The 17226-nt window shown below is 34.7% G+C and overlaps 4 protein-coding genes across 4 annotated transcripts in view; 3 read left to right on the top strand and 1 right to left on the bottom strand.

Annotated features, from left to right (window-relative positions):
• LOC140057082 (enoyl-CoA delta isomerase 2-like) overlaps positions 1-17226 on the top strand; it is a 442575-nt gene that overhangs the window by 229736 nt on the left and 195613 nt on the right. The window lies entirely within an intron of this gene.
• On the top strand, positions 5181-6317 carry LOC140057702 (uncharacterized). Its single transcript, XM_072103422.1, has 3 exons — positions 5181-5306; positions 5424-5531; positions 5643-6317. Exons 1-3 carry the CDS (start codon positions 5181-5183, stop codon positions 5766-5768), a joined length of 360 nt encoding a protein of 119 aa, XP_071959523.1. The 3' UTR covers positions 5769-6317.
• LOC140057700 (decapping and exoribonuclease protein-like) lies at positions 8266-10863 on the top strand. Its single transcript, XM_072103421.1, has 4 exons — positions 8266-8368; positions 9183-9538; positions 10078-10169; positions 10752-10863. The coding sequence occupies exons 1-4, from the start codon at positions 8266-8268 to the stop codon at positions 10861-10863; spliced, it is 663 nt and encodes a 220-aa protein (XP_071959522.1).
• LOC140056248 (RNA cytosine C(5)-methyltransferase NSUN2-like) overlaps positions 15070-17226 on the bottom strand; it is a 41581-nt gene continuing 39424 nt past the window's right edge. Inside the window, exon 19 of the mRNA XM_072101552.1 lies at positions 15070-15630. Coding sequence (XP_071957653.1) covers positions 15456-15630 — 175 coding nt within the window. The 3' untranslated portion in view covers positions 15070-15455. The remainder of the gene's footprint in view (positions 15631-17226) is intronic.

Here is a 17226-nt window from a genome sequence, read left to right as displayed (position 1 = left end):
CTAAGCTAATTATGGTTTTTTCAACAATTCCACGTCTTGTAGGGATGTCCCCATTAATTAATCAAAATCCTAAAAACGATCTAAAGCTAATTGAAATGCCTTTTTGAATGAAATTAGTACATAATGTCCAAATCGTACATAAATATCTGCTGCTGTTGCATATCTCGCGGTGGTGTTTACAAATGAAACTGAGACCAGACGACAGGTGGCGCTCTTGTATTTCACAGTACATAGCCATATCATATAGGATAATTTGTGTACTAGATTTTTTTTCATCCGCGAGACGTTTTTTTTTTCGTACACAAAAATGTTTCAAAAAGTACTATTTAACGATCGTTGAATAGTGCGTACTATTGCACGCCATGTGACCTACATTCGTCCAATCAAATGACAGGAATTTATATAGGTGTTATATAAAAATTAATATGTATCGTTTTAATGTAACCAATAATGTTCAACACTTGAAGAAAGCCTTCCAATTTTCTTGTGTCACAAATTGTGCATAGAATACGGTTAAGAAGATCCTACAGACGGACCACAACACTTCTTGTCAAGACGAAAAGGTTGGTTGAAAATACGTCCAAATAGAACAAACCTTTTTTTTTAAAGTTATTCCTCCTTCATTCCCTTGAAAGAATATATGAGTAATGTCTTCACCCCAACCAACCACCCCCAACAACCCCTAAAATGGTGTACAATGTTTTACTCGTGACTTACAATGTCATTGTCACCTGACTCGACACTGTTTCTGTTTTTCTGTTATTACAGTATGACTATTCTTACAATATTTAATTTATAGGTCAAACTATACCAAGTATAAAGCGTTAAATTCATTTTTTTTAAATCATGTTATGCTATTACGTAACATTTCAAGACATAAATTGCAGCCCAATTTGTTTGAGAGTAAATTGTTAGCTTTTATTAATCTATTGTATATAGTCATCGTTATTTTTATTTTATTATTATTTATTTATTATTATTTTATATTTTTATATAAAAATGATTGTTTTTTCTTTTTTTCTTATTTACTTTAACTGTTTATTTTGTCTTTGAAATAATTCTTTTGTTTCTAAGGAAAGTCTAATTTTATTAATCTTAATTTTTCATGTTTTTGGGGACAATACATTTTTTAATGATACTGCCTCTTCATTCACTGAAAGCAATTACAAATTTAGGCCTGGAATGTATTTTTATAGAGTATCGAAACTGTACAAATTTGGTCAGATAGTCTTAATCTTGGTAATAAATACTGTATGTTTTGGTACTACTATCTAGCAAAATGGCCGCTGCTGGTGTTCCGACGGAATTAAATATCTATCCAGTTAAGGAGGATAAGTTTCCTTTTAAAGACTATGTTCCAGAAGAATTGGGATGTTTTTCAATCGATAAGAATTGCAAACCGCATATGGATAACCGAATGTTGAAGTACCTGTATACGCCTCCTGGAAGTCAGGGACGCGTATATAATTTGAGAGATGGCTACGATACATTTCATAACCATGACGATCGTTTGACCAAAAAAATCAATAATATCATAAAATGGATTGCGGAAAATAAGAATCTTTTTGAGTTAGAGATGAAGAAAGGTGACGATGATAGCAGACTAATAAAAAGGTAAGACGAATTACGACGAGCTGGTTATTTTTGCGCTCTGAAAACGATACAAGAATAAGAATGTTTTCTACTTAATAATGTTGGAACAAGAGTACCAGTGCCATTTGGTTATTGAATTAACCGGGGCACTGAATTCTTTCCACGACAGACAAAAGAATCTAAAAAATATAGGCTTGGTTTACTTTTTATCACATTTTTAGTCTCGCATCAAATTTTAGGTAAAATATATCGAAAATTGATAAAATTATGGGCCCGTAATCTGAATTTACTGTATAAAACAATTGTGTTAAAGTATAAATATATCAATAAATCAATTTCAAGTTTATTTCGGAAATATTTCATCCATATCAAAAACGTACAAACAGAAAAAAAAAGAAATATAATTTTGATTTTTGTTTGTATTATTAAAACTGTATGTAAAACAAAGACCTCATTGTTAATTCATTCTAAAGCTCTGTCTACACTATCAAACTACTGTGACAAAAAGTGTGATGTGCACAAATATCATTTTTTGTAACAATAAGTTCGATAGTGTAGTAGACAGCTTTAGCTGGGCAAGCTTTATTATTTAATAGCTGTCTGTCCGCCGCCTAGCCAGAACGGAAGGTGCCTATTATGACAAATAAGACGTCATAGCAATATTCCATTTCAGATGAATCACAATCATGTGACATGAATTACATTTTCAACTCAAGTGCTTTAAGAAATTGTAGAAAAAATGGGCGTGTTTTACGTGTGACGGATGCATCATATGCCCTAACCTAACTCTTAATCTAACCTTCCATGATACAGGCGCCACACAATGATCGTCTGTATTATTATAGAATTATGCCTATGATACTGAACACAAGTCATTATAGATACAGAATCGGGCGACATTGTGTGTGCGTGCAATTAGGGCCTAATGCAAACATTTTTAGTACGCGATTCTACAGCTTACTATGTCGGTCGGTTGGTTGGTCGGTCGGTTGTTAAACACTATCTCGAATTTGACCACGCGACAGCAGCCATGTATATGGCCTTGTTATAAGATCGCAAACGTCCAAATACTCTCATTTCAGAATTTTAATTAAAAGTAGGCCTATATAGATTAACTTTATTCGTATACTTTTTTACTAGTTTAAATACAGACTTTGTAAGTCGCCGAGGACATTTGGGGAAAATATTGTACACACCATACAAACGAGAAGGATGGAAAATGGCCGTGATGTTGTTCGGTGGCACGTATTACATAAGTGAAGAGATAACAGAAGAGAAAAAAGCTTATGAGGAAAACAGGACGGACATTGAAAGAAGAATGGAGTATGTTGGATATAAGTTTGAGCAATGTATTACTAGTCGGGGTATGTAAAACCGGTTTTCCACTTGACGAATGAGTATTAATATTTCATCTACTTTTTGTGAAAATTTAAAAGAAGGCTTTATGTCCACATAATTTATTTATTCTATTTCTTCTTTTGCATGTTCTAACAAGTAAAAAACTGATTTTCATAAAATACACCCGTAAAATTTGCATAATGTTGGTTGGTTTTTTGTTATGTTGAACCCAAAAAAAGTTGTACTTTAATTTACCATAAGTGTTTCCCTTAATTTATAAGTACTGTATTACCCTTAGCCTAAGTGTGATTGGTGAATAACCATGAGTCTGATCTGACTTAGGTAAAGATACTATATTATATAGAAATCTTCTTACCTGAAAACGCATATTTTCAATATTATTATTAATCAAAGCGTGTCATTATTACATGGGAATTATTGAATAGGCTTACGCGCCGCGTAAAGACGTGCGTTTCACTGTTTTATTTCGCATTTGAAAGTTTTACCAAGTTCACCGCAGAGCCAGAGAGAAATCAAACATTTAAACTCTTTAAAATAGGTTATTTTGAATGATTAACTAATAAAAAACTAGAAATGGACAGCGATTGATACTGCAGTTGTGGATATACAGTTTAGGGTGTTTCCATGCTAATATGAATTTTTATGCTCGTACAGACTCACTTAAATCTTCGCCTATCCATCGTTTCCCTTTTCTTTGGTCTTCATTTCCTTCCTCTCTCAAAAACTCGTCTGTCCTTTCTTCTCTTTCTGTTTTCAGTACTGATTATAATACCATAATACAAATCCTGTGTGCGTTCATTTTATTTTACCATTTCTATATGTTTTTGAATTTGTAAAAATGTATATTAATTGTATATTGATAAATAATTCTATGTAGTTAGGTTCTTCTGGTGACTGGGTTGCTTTTGGAGTCCCAGAACATTTTTTATGATGTCGAATAAATGAAATGAAAACAAGATTTTGTTGCGGAATTCAAAGAGGGCGGTGGTTCATTGCGTGCGCGTGCCAGGTGCGTTTTCTATCTACACTAGCCACTTTGTTGTAGCGACGACGGACATGGAGATCGACTCATAGGCTACATGAACTTCAAAAGGTAAGCATCATTAACAAAATTCTTCGTAATTGTAAGTGTTTTTTATTGGTTATTTGGCAAAATCTCTTTAAAAATATGTGGTGTAAGTGATTTATAAAGGTTCAATATTATACACCTACTCAAATATTTTACACATCTACTAAAAGTAAAGATTACCGAAATTTTGTAATTTCTGTTCAATAAAATCCTAGCCTAACCTAGCCCCCCCCCCCACCTCTCCTGTACTTGAGTCCTACTCTAATCTGACCATGACCATTTTTCCCATTTTTTTTAAAAAACACCCCTGTTTTATATTTTATATTATTTGTATTGATTACAGAAATTTTAAGTTCAACAAGTTACCAGAAAACTGATTTTGGTAAGAATTTCATTTAATTAAATAAATAAATTCATATAATATCAATCAATATTATTTTATGTATCATTTGATTTTAGATATCATTAGGCCCTAGATCAATTATATACATTGTTCTTATAGATTATGCCCGGACGAATAAAAAATTTATTTAAAAGGAGTGGTAAAAAAAGGTAAATATACTAGTTTTTTCACACATAAATGTATGAGAGAAGCATCTAAAATAAAAATAAAATAAAAGAATCAATCATTAATCTGGTATAGGAATGTTTAAATATTGGATGTTATTTACCAACAGGCACTCTCGTTTTAATACTTTCTTTAACAAGTATTTCCGATGTTGTTTCTCTTCCGTAAAACCTGATAATGATGACGATACAACTACAGGCTACCAGGTTTGGGTCAAGATACCATCGCATATCCGTGTTATCATTTTAAAACTGATATACGGTATTGCTTTTGACCAAATCCAACGTGACTTTATTGGTTATAACCCAGACCCAACGTTGGACATCTCAATCAGCGAATACGCCAGAGTTCTGGTCATCTTGGACAACAGCTGTCTGAACATCTCCAACACCTATTCAGAACCTGATCACATTGCCGCACTAAACATCATTAGAAAGTGTTTCAACATGAACGAAATAAACTCGGTTCCAGCACTCACTCATTCAACCACTTGTTGTTAAAGGTCAGTTTGCCAACTCTGTGGTAAAGAATGTTGGTTCAGTCCATGCAAGAGCTGTCATGAAAACACACTGTGCGATTGAAACCCACCAGATGACCAACGTGTCTATCAATAGCATCATTGCAACATGGCTTCAAAGAGAACCTGAACATGTCATCAGTACCGAACCATTCCATTTATGGAATGGTTGCTTCAGTTTAGATACCAGGTCACACAAGGTACTTACCTGCATGGCATTATAATATCAACATTATAAAACATGTATTTGATACCGATATATACTAATATATATTTATTTTTTAAAATAATATTTTATTTGAATCTCTTTATTACAGCACATGAATACGACACCGTTGGAAAATACGGATTATTCCCTAAAAGCTAGATTGTCGCCATCGATTCTGATACCACTAAGACCAAAGCATGAACAAGTAAACATTAAGGTAATGTTTAAAACCACGTCTAATGAAACTTTGCTTTCAAACAATCAATTAATGAACTAAATAGCTTACTAATTGTCTTGCTATAAACATTTGTGTTCTTTCTTTTTATAGGAACTTTATTTATTAGATCAACCATCACTTGACTTTGGAAGCCAATACCATGAACCTCCATGCCATGAATTATGTTATCGATCGTTGTTCCTGCCATCCAGACCCGATACCACTCGTCCATCATAAACATCGGCCATCTACAACAACAAGCTGGTTATAAGCGTCTCGTTCAATCACTTGCAGTCTTCAGTGCATATCATCTTTGAAAGTGAACAAGCCCGATTAATCTTTGTAATGCTTGCCAGAATGTGGATGCTATTTGCTGACAGCAATGGTGTTGGGAACCAAAGTGTAACGACATTAAATGAAACACCAGCATCTGATGCATACTGGTTTCTGTACCATATTTACCAAGCTCTGTGTGGTTGGATGCATCTCGTTGTTCACCCTACCAAGTGCAGCAATCGAACACGCAGAATTGGCCGTTGTTGATACGGATGATTATGACGGTTACACCACTTCGTCGAATGCTTCATTCAGCGGAGAATGGCAAAGTAATTTGTGCATTTATTACCACGACAAAGAAACATCCGAGTCTTCGTTATGCGGAGAGTGGCAGAATATATTGGTATCGTACCAAGACCAGGGAATATTAACATCAGAATATAACTTCAGTCTCCCGGATCATCTTTTGATGTTAGATTCAATACTACCAACAGATCTTCCAATACTATCAGTTGAAGATTTAAACCCATTACCGGTAAACCTTTTTCTTTCTTTTTTGAAAATTATTTATAAATCTAAATCTAAACAAAAAGTAACCTCATTGTTTTTATTTCTCAGGTGACGCTTGGAAAAGGCTCGTACGGCGAAGTCTCTTTATATCGAATGACTTCTTTAGATGGCACTATTGTTGCTGTGAAATCTTGCATGGCCCCAACGGACAAATCGAAGCAACCAATGTATGAGTTTTTAGTCACACTCGAAACCCGTGTACAACTCATGCTATCAAGAGAATGCAGATTATTCCCATTCGTTCATGGCATTTGCAAGAAAGGTTTATTTGAAAGTAGAAAGAAGATCGTCATTGAGTATGTGGGAGATCCAACACGTCTCCAGTCTGACTCTATCTAAAGCCATCAAATTTCAAGACCCACAACTGAGTCTCATAGAAGGTCTCCACATAGCAGTAGATATAGCAGAAGGAGTTGGAATAATGCAAGCGCACGGAATCATCCACAATGATCTAGCTACTAGGAACGTTCTTGTCCACCATAATGGTGACAGATGGGGCGCCAAAATTATTGATTTTGGCGCTGTCTGTCATGTGAACGCTTCATTCGACATGTTTGAGCTGAATAACACCCCAGCTGCAAATAGAGAAAGTGCAATGTCTTCCCACAGAGAGCATGCACCGGAGCTTCATTTCCTCAATTCACCACCGTCATTTAAATCAGACATTCATAGTCTTGGAATAATATTCGTCGTCATGGGTGCTATTTTGGATATAAAACCTCTTCTTGAAATAGGCAAGCAGTGCACCCATCGTGATCCAGACCGCCGTGCTGCCATTAATGATATCGTTGACATGTTGACAAACAAGATCAACACTTTGTAATTCACTCAGCTGTCCCATAAAGCAATTACATTATTTTAATAAAATGCAATCAATCTAATAATAATTTCAATTCAATAATAATTTTTACGAAATATCACAATGTATACTTTTAAATTAATTATTTTCTACATTAAAATGTATAATATTATCAGAAATTGGTTAAGCAAAATAAATACATTATTTTTATAACTACTAATTACATAAATTAAATGGTTTTTATTTTCATTTTTTGTTGATCTCTACAAGCAATGTTGACATTTATCAACCTATTTTCTAATTGTGTATGGTACTTTTTTAAAGCTGAACGACACTCTTGGTGGTTCAAAAAGAGAACGCCTCATGGGAACCTAAAGAGAAGCCTTATTTCATCATCTACATTTGAAATTGAATATTCATAGTCTAGGCATCATTTTTAGTCGAGTGCAACGCGACTCTCAGCTCACTATGTCGGTCGGCTGGTCGGTAAACACTAACTTGAGCACGCGACTGCAGCCATCTTTTTGGATAATTTTTATTGCTGATTACATTCCGCGAATTCGTATGCTGAGTTATTCTTGGTTTTAAGACGACATTTGGCTTTTAAATGTGCCCTGCCCCTCCGGCTTATTGGCTAAATTAATACAATGAATAATCAAATTGGTTTATGAGAGAAATGTATTAAATTTGGAAAGCTAAAAAAAACACACAAAAAAAAGAAATGTCTCGAAGCACTGTGAAAAAAAGTCATATTAATTCAAAAATGATGTTAATCATGGAATTTTCTGCATAGAATGAGGATGTAAATAATGTTTTCGTTCAGTTTCGTTCATACACATTTAAGCTAAAACTGAAAACTATAATGATATGTCCGTAAAGATTATTAAGCAAGAAAATTCATGTTCTTGTGGATCCAAAAGGGATTCCTTCTACTTCTATTTCAAAATCCAGTGGCTGTATTCACCAATGATATATTTGCCTTAAATCAAGAAAAAAGGATTTTACTTCAGTGGTATTATTCACAAAGGTTTTAAGGTTAAGTGAATTCCTTAGCTTGGTCTATTTTCCTTTTTCTAATTTTGACCTTAGATGTCCCTTAAAGTTTCCTTAACTTGTCAATACCTTGTAGATATCCGCCAATCTAGAGATGCTATGCCCCCTGTTTGTCTGCCCAGTAACCAGCCTAGGATGTGTATGCCTAAAAAATAGACAGGCTTGTCTACACAGAAGTAAATGTTTCAGGTCTATCTGTAGTAAGATGTGATTGAAAAGCATTTTGGTTAACTGTGTACACACTGTAATAGCTCTTTTGAATCTTACTAAATAAACAAGAAATATTTCTTACAAAAAACGCTGCTCGCTTATTGACGTAACAGTTTTAAAGATATATTGTCCCTCTGAAAAATATTGTTTATTCAGTCATTTTATTGTCACATAATAGTTATTTTACCTGAAAAAAATGTAATTAAAAGCAAAAAATACTTCAATTGTCTGTGGTTTTTTAGTTATAATTAAACGTTTCTTTTCTCTTTCTATAATGTGAATTTTGTTACAGAAGTGAATAACGTTGATATGAAACAGACTCAATTTAGTTTATTTTATTGCTAAGGTCAAGTCTGGGGGTCACTTCAAGTGTGAAGTATCATATTACAAACAAAAACTTTCATGGACTGTTTTGATAATAATTCAATGATTATCTGACAGCGAAATACAGTATTATCATGGGACTCATAAATACCAGAAATGCAGCTGCTACCTATAAATTATAGTGGAGTTTCAATTTTAACAAAAATGTCAAGCTGCTGCTTGATTTCATCTAATTAATGAGTCATCTCGTGTGACGTAGCGGGCTAGAGCAGCAGCGTGAAAAAAACACGCACATTACAGTTCCCTTGCATGTTGTTGCTGCAAACTCTACGCACAATCACCCGAACTCAGTGAAAATAATATAATTCAGTGTCTGCAGTACTATTTGTTTAATCATAACTTTTTGTTTTTGTTTACAGCTGAGGGTGAACGGCCGGATACTACTATCCCTATAAATAAAGCCGAAGCTTACTACAGCGTTGTCCGTACTAAGTTAAGGGGTCACTCCTTGATGTATAGTGCAGAGGTCGACTGCTGTGAAACCAGCGATCCTGAGCTTCAACCTCCATTTAATTATGTGGAAATAAAAACAAACAAAATCGGGAGAAACAAACACAAATTTGTACATCCTTTTAAGTTGTTAAAGTGGTGGGCCCAGTCTTTTTTGATTGGAATTCCCAAAATCATTGCTGGCTTTCGATCAGAACATGGTATTGCTGAACAAGCCGATGTGGAGACGTACTTAACTTGCGATATACCTAAAATCGCTAATAAGGTAAATTTAAAAACAAAATTTAATTTTCATGCTGATTATGGTTTCAGGACACTTACTAGCCTAGCCTAGGATTGGATATATAATTTATATTTAGGCCTATATTCTTGAAACCTGGACTAACTTCCTGGAGAAAATCTAATACAAAAGTTAGTTGCCTTTGATGACGGGACTTTTTCCATGCAATGTGATTTCTGTAATTGACTTGCAATAGTCAGTTACAATATATCATCACAACTCCTTAATCTGGTGTTTTTATGTAAGAACACGACACTAAGATAGTCTTAATATTATGTGATTTATGCATTATCGTGTTCACACTCAAAACAAATATTGTGTGTTTATCTATTCACTGTAGATACTTTAGTTACGAATACTGAAAATAAATGTTAGGCCTACATAAGAAGCACCATACAGACAGTAATCTATTGTCATCCATGGTCAGTCTTGTGTTGCTGTAGTAATGATTTTGTTTAAATATCAAAACAGTCCGTTTTTACTATTTCCAACTTTATGTATTTTTGTATTATATATAATTTCAGACAAAGCTGTTTTGGAATCCGGAAGGATGTATGAATTTCTGCGACAAGTTCTTAAAATTTGTCAAAGACGTAGTGAGAAGAGATGATCCAAAGTTAGTCAATCATGTAGCTTCTTCTATAGATTTCTTCTTTTTTTTAAACATCATTTAGGAAATTTCCAAGGGTACCTTATTATAGGCCTTAGCGAATTCATTCACTATCCTTATTGAAGGTTGTAATGGAGTTCACAAACATCAACCAATTATCGGTAGGCATGTCTACATTTGTCCAGTATCATAGGAATGTTGGTAATACAGCATCACATGTATCACTTTGATATAATACCATAATCCTAACCCTTAAGTTGCTTTCACATGGCTGCCGGATTCAGTCCAGAGTGCTGATGAAATATCATGGAAAATAGGTTCAATGGTGAAATGGGATCCTTCACAACAAAATCGTACGATTGAATCCGTACCTGATTCGGTCAACGAATCCGGATGCGATGTGAAAGGAGATTTAACCTAACCGCCTAATCTATGCACTAATTATACTTCACAAAATTATTAATTACATACTGTATTAGCATACTGTTTACTTCTTGATTTCGATCAGTTTAGTTGTACGTTACCTTGAATGATGCGTATAGGGTTATTGACAACTGTTTGACAAATTGTTTTTGGCTTTTCTTTTAGGGTTGTATATTTATTTGAACGTACTCCTGGTGGCAAGACGGTTACTTACAGGGAAGGCAAAGTGGATGATATATTTGTACCTGACTGGTATGCAAGTGAATTTGTAGGCTAACCGAAAGATGAACAAAAATAAAGATCGCGTTAAGTGATCTATAATGAAAATTTAATAAAGAGGATGTCAAGACTAACTTTGAAGAAAGCTAAAAACTGAAATTTGCTTGTGTAATGATTTTTCTGTGGTAACAATAATAGTAATAATATAACTTAACAATGCTAGGCTTATTAGAGCATTTAACATTTAAGAATTATGTGTAGGCCTATATTAAGTTGAACAAATTACATCGTTTGGCGGCGCGTGTCGCTTGTCATAATAATTATAGATTTCATCTGATCAACAAATTTGGTACGAGACGGCGATAGATTTTTAGAATTGTCACATCTCATAAAAAACTGGTATTTCCAGATTATGATTATAATATAAAACCTAACCCTGTCAACGTTGGGCCTGGTTAGAGCTTGGATTGGAATATCGAGTACTGTATATGAAGCTGGGGTCCCGTTAGGCATTTGAAATCAGTATTGCTGACTCTTATGGCAGCCCCTGCATCTAGTATCTGCCTCAGACGCATTGGCCCATGCCTTAATTTCCTCTGGTCAAGGTGGGCACTGGACCAGGGGTGGCGCCAGGATCTTCCCGACGCGGGGGCTACATTCCCCGACGAGGGGGCTATGCGAGCGAAGCGAGCATCACTAGGCTGGGGGACAGGGGGCCGGCAAGGGCCCCCGGTGGGGGTCCAGGGGGCGAAGCCCCCGGAAGCAACGCATTCTAGCGTCATTTGAGGTCATTTTAATCAGATTTAGGGTAGCCATTTTTTCCATTTTTTATAATGCATAAATAAAATACTGCGTGCAAAAAAACGATGCGCGATGACTGTTTCAATCCATATTTTTCAATTTAAAAAATAAAAGTTCAACGAAAATTTAGAAAAATAGAGTTGGAGGTCCAAAATATATAAGTCCCTATCATGGTTGTGACTGAGCTAAGAAATGTTTGAAAAATAGAGATGTTAGGTCCCGGAAAATGCACTTCTTGTTCTTCGAAATATGACCAGCTTTATTGTTGGGGCTGAGCTAAGAAAATGTTTAAAACTAGAGCTGCAGGTCTTCAAAAAATTGCATTTTATACTTCGGAAACGTCAGGCCTAGAGGCTTAAAAAGCGCAAGCGTATACCTTTTTCAGTCGGGGAAATAAGTTTATTCCTCCCAAGTGTATGCGTGCGTACCATCTGGACTTCCGAGTGGTGAGAAATTCATGACATAGGCCTACAGGATATTGAAAATGTAATAACTTAGCTATAATAAGATGTTGGCTAAGCGAAAATAGCATGTTTTTTTGTTTAGTACGGAATGGATGAAAAATTTATTTTAGGTGCCCCACGGTACAGAAGGTTACTTGTAAATTAAAAAATTGGTGAACATACGAACAATTAACATAATTCGTTTTTGCTGTAGTGTAGCGTACGTCGACGCAGTACACGACGTAACCGTCGGTAAACTTCGCCTGGAAAATAACTACAGTACACATTTTGGTCCCTGGATGGAACATGATATCACGCGTCTCGACCCAACGTTGAACGATTCGTACAAAAGTGAACGCGAACGCTTTTTACTGTATATTATATTCCCCGACAAAAAGTACCCGTGTTCCCTTCGGTAACCGTCGGTATACTTCGCCTGGAAAATAACCACATTACACATTTTAGTCCCTGGATGAAACTTGATATCACGCGTCTCGACCCAACGTTGAACGATTCGTACAAAGGGATACCGCCAGACAAGTGCGTACCTAGCTAATGTTTAGTAGTAAGTTAGATTGCATAAAAGTGCATATTAGCCCTCTGACGTACTCTCACGGTCAATTGAACGTCGTGGTTTTCTAGGCGCTGAAGCTATAGGCCTATGAAGTGAACGCGAACGTTTTTTACTGTATATTATATTCCCCGACAAAAAGTACCCGTGTTCCCCGACGGGGGGGCTAGGCTCCCCGACGAGGGGGCTAGAGCCCCCGTAGCCCCCCCGCTGGCGCCACCACTGCACTGGACAAGAGAAGCACTTAATCAATGGTATGTTTAAACAGTCCTGGCTTTGTTTGTATTAAACCTGATAGTGGCGCTAATTCAACAATAAAAGACAGTTACAAACAATGCATATTTTTAGCATTCGAATTAAAACCCTCCTCTATCCGAAAGTCAAAATTCTTTACTCATAGAGAAGACATGCGCGTAGACAATGAATCAGGTCAACCAATCAGACTACATTTTTAAAATATGTTATTTATAGTGCAGCAGAAACACAAATAATTTATGAGATTAATTACTGCTTAAATTATATTGGACGCTATAAACATGGAAAATAGATCAAATAGGGTGTGTCGTCGCAAGCCATTTAGAAAATACATTTTAGTTGATATCATGCATTATTCATGATTTCTGCCTAAGAGTCCAGAAAAAAAATTCGCGGCCCAGATGATCGAATGACCTAATCATAACAGGGTTCGCAAACACTTTCAATAAGACTGAAGGTAGGCCTATAAAATAAAATTGTAACCTTGCATTAATAATTTGTAATCAATATATTTCCGTTTAAGTGATAATTGATATTGCAGTATACGCAACTTTATGTAATATACTGCAGCATGTTATTGTTAGATTAAGCAGTTTATTTTATGTAAGATGCACGCTTGATTAAATAAAAAGAAATCTATGAGCATTCGTCGTTTGTCAATATCATTATATAGCGTGTGTGTATCATCACTACGAATTTATTTGTGTTATTAGAATCGTCCCGTTACCTTTTCAAATGTCTTGAAAACAGCTTTAAAATCCTGTTTACTAGAAAACTACAAATCCGATTTAAACATAAATTGTTCTGAATATTAAGTTGGTAGGGTTACTTTTATAATAGTTAGGTAAGATATTAGGGTGTTCCTTTCCTTTACTGAAAATTCTTCCACAATCTGTTGATTCGCGTCAACCAACCAAAGGGCAAGAAACCAAAATCGTTCAACCGTGAGCCCTCATAGACTCTCTTTTCCCAGACGTTTTTTGGGTCTAGCAGCTAGGACCTATAATTATAGTCGAGTTTGTAAATTCGCAAAACTGTCGGCCTTGGATACTAAAGCTACCGCTATGAAACAGCTTATTAATAAATATTTCTTCATGGGACATAGCTGGATAGAGCAGCGGCGCGATAAAACAAAATTATAAGTCTACAGGACTTTTGGGCTAAGCTAAGGAAATTTTGAAAACTAGAGCTGCAGGTCTACAAAAATTACACTTATACTTGAAAAGTTTTAAACCTAAAAGCCTAAAAAGGTGGCCCTTTTATTTGGAGGAGAATTCGTCCGCAATCATACGTCGGGTTCCACCGATGTATGCGTGCAGACTTTCTATCGATTATTATATATTATATTATTATTAAAAATTGGTGAGCATACGAACTATAGCACTAAATTTGACATGAATTGGTTTGTTGTTTTTTTTTACATTTGTGGGTGACAATTTCTTCTTCTTTTTTTTGACATTAGGCCTAATCATTTTCACTTTCTCTTTATTACATTTGTGGATAATGTGTTTTCAGATTTGTGGTTGTTTTCACATTTGTGGGTGATGCGTTTTCAGATTTGTGGTTGTTTTCACATTTGTGGGTGATGCGTTTTCAGATTTGTGGTTGTTTCACATTTGTGGATGATGTGTTTTCAGATTTGTGGATGATGCGTTTTCAGATTTGTGGTTGTTTTCACATTTGTGGGTGATGCGTTTTCAGATTTGTGGTTGTTTTCACATTAGTGGATGATGTGTTTTTACATTTTTGGTTGTTTTCACATTAGTGGATGATGTGTTTTTACATTTTTGGTTGTTTTCACATTAGTGGGTGATGTGTTTTCAGATTTTTGGTTGTTTTCACATTAGTGGGTGATGTGTTTTCAGATTTGTGGTTGTTTTCACATTAGTGGGTGATGTGTTTTCAGATTTGTGGTTTTCACATTAGTGGGTGATGTGTTTTCAGATTTGTGGTTGTTTTCACATTAGTGGGTGATGTGTTTTCAGATTTGTGGTTGTTTTCACATTTGTGGGTGATGTGTTTTCACATTTGTGGTTGTTTTCACATTTGTGGGTTCAACATACTATCTAGTAGATAAAGAAGCAAAACAACAGAATATAGTTTCTTAGAGGGTGCAAGTAAACCCTTTACCTCTATAACTACATATTCAAACTATTCATTTGATGAAAAGAAAAGGTAAACACTGCGTTTGAAAATGCAATAAATTTTTATTTACCACTTTTAACACAAATCTAATAAACCAAAAGGAGTTTTGCTCTTGGTGTGAAAGGGGTATTAAGTATGTTTAAAACAAGACTTGACGTTAGGCATTGCATGTACTCTATCCTACAAATCTTTTATAAGTTCCTATGTACAGTATATCAAAACTTTTCAAAACAATTACTGATTGATAAGCAGACATTAGATCACTGGGACATTCGATTTAGCAACTACTTTTACCCTCATTTTTACACATATGGCTTATTGGGTCTTTTCTTTAATATGAAGACTCCATACTTAAAATGCTACAAACATAATATTAATGAGTACATCATTTTTTTTTTGTTCATTTGTATTTCATTTGAAATCTCTAAATTGCTGTTATACATCTAAGGATTTACCGGCAGCATTAACAATCACTTTATCTGTTACATCTGGTAACATGTCACAGAGTCGTAATATGTGAAATCGATCACCTTTTGGAACAAATGAACGAACAGATGCTTTTCCACGCCATCCAACAATGTACAATACAAGATCTTGTGAATCTTTATTGCTGAAAAATAAGGATAGGAATTCAATTAAGGTTTATTCAAAATAAAATGGCATTGCAGGAAAAACAAGTATAAATATTTTTAATATATCTTTGATATTACTCTATGTTTTATGTTAGTTATCAGATTAACCATGTGACGACGAACAAGATTGTTTTAAGAGATGTAATTAACTATAGTTGTATGTGTATCAGTTATACTCTAGTAGCTATATCAACTTTCGTATGCACTTTGAGGTCCAGAGAATTTGACTTAAGAAATTGGTATAGGGTGGTCAAACAATAATTTTTGGCTTGGTTACACATGTGGCAAAAGGTCAAGGTGAAACGTTATAAGACCAAACACCAGTAGGTCCTTAGATCTTGACAACCACTGGCCACAGCGAGGTAATTTTCACAACTTTGCCCAAGGAAGGTCCAGAGAAGAGATTGTCCAGATGTTTTAATGTCCATTAGGCATAATAATTAGTTCCCCCCAAAAAAAGTTGATTTGACCTTGTGCACAATCTAAAAGTCCTTATTAATTGTAAAGTGAACACCCTCAAAATTCTAATCAAGCATGCACCGAGTCACTTGACGTGTGTCGCTATAGCAATTATTTTAATTTATCGGAGGAAAAATGGCGCAAAAGGATGAAAACTATAACTGTTGTAAAGGTAAACTCAAATAATTTGACAGGATTGAATGAAATAAAAAAAAATCGTTACATAAAAATAAACAACATGATGAGTGTATACACGAAATCTATTTAGATATAGCGTCTATTATAAAATATAAGTAATTGGTAATATCACAGCACGTTAAAGATATGCCTCGCACTTTTTTGAAATTGTAAACGGCCTAAATATTAAAACATGAATTTATAGCTCCTCTAATACATTAATATTTTAAACAATGTAAGCATATAGCTGGCAGGTCTAGAAGAAACAAACAGCCAATTTTGAGACATGATGTACTGTATGTACAGCAATCTTTAAAGTTCACATAATAATGGCAGAATACATAAAATATCTGACGGGTAATTTATGTTGACCACACTGAACGTTTTGACCTACCATATCAATTATTAAACTATGAATTTATAGCTCCGCATAAAACAAAACTTTTAGGCTTATATTTACTATCTACTCCTTTTTGTATGTACATACCATAGTCATACTTTAATACTTAATATCACTACAACATTTCTATCAATTCAATAAAATTATATATAACCGTTAATAAATCAAAAAAAAAGTTTATATTTTAACTTTCTTTACTGTAAAAAAATAATAATAATAATAATAGAGTTGGCATCTTTTTTATGTAATGATTTAGCTGTACAGCGATTTCCAATTTTTAACCGGAAGTAGCTGCCAAACATTTTCATAATCGACTCCTCGTGCAAGGGTAGATGATTTCTGGATGGTATTGTATGGACACTTTTGGCCGATCATACACTATGAAGTCATCATATGGCCTTTTGAAAATTGTTATTTGTAAAATCCTATAGAGCGCATCTTGCTTATCTATTATCACATTTATCTTTCACACACAAATCACATATTGATGAAGGAACCATGTTCAAATAGTTGCATAAGTGGGAGTTGCATAACTGTC

Source organism: Antedon mediterranea, chromosome 8 (assembly GCF_964355755.1).
Source record: "Antedon mediterranea chromosome 8, ecAntMedi1.1, whole genome shotgun sequence".
Classification (NCBI taxonomy): Eukaryota; Metazoa; Echinodermata; class Crinoidea; order Comatulida; family Antedonidae; genus Antedon; species Antedon mediterranea.
The sequence above is the reverse complement of the archived record's forward strand: the minus strand, read 5'-3'. Positions and strand labels throughout refer to the sequence as shown.

What these genes read in the sequence shown, in the direction of transcription:
- LOC140057702 (XM_072103422.1), top strand. Translation starts at nt 5,181, where the DNA reads ATGACCAACGTGTCTATCAATAGCATCATTGCAACATGGCTTCAAAGA. An exon ending in TAGATACCAGGTCACACAAG is followed by an intron (nt 5,307 to 5,423) that starts GTACTTACCTGC and finishes TCTTTATTACAG; the next exon opens with CACATGAATACGACACCGTT. An exon ending in ATGAACAAGTAAACATTAAG is followed by an intron (nt 5,532 to 5,642) that starts GTAATGTTTAAA and finishes TTCTTTTTATAG; the next exon opens with GAACTTTATTTATTAGATCA.
- LOC140057700 (XM_072103421.1), top strand. Translation starts at nt 8,266, where the DNA reads ATGTCCCTTAAAGTTTCCTTAACTTGTCAATACCTTGTAGATATCCGC. An exon ending in CAGTAACCAGCCTAGGATGT is followed by an intron (nt 8,369 to 9,182) that starts GTATGCCTAAAA and finishes TTTTGTTTACAG; the next exon opens with CTGAGGGTGAACGGCCGGAT. An exon ending in TACCTAAAATCGCTAATAAG is followed by an intron (nt 9,539 to 10,077) that starts GTAAATTTAAAA and finishes ATATAATTTCAG; the next exon opens with ACAAAGCTGTTTTGGAATCC.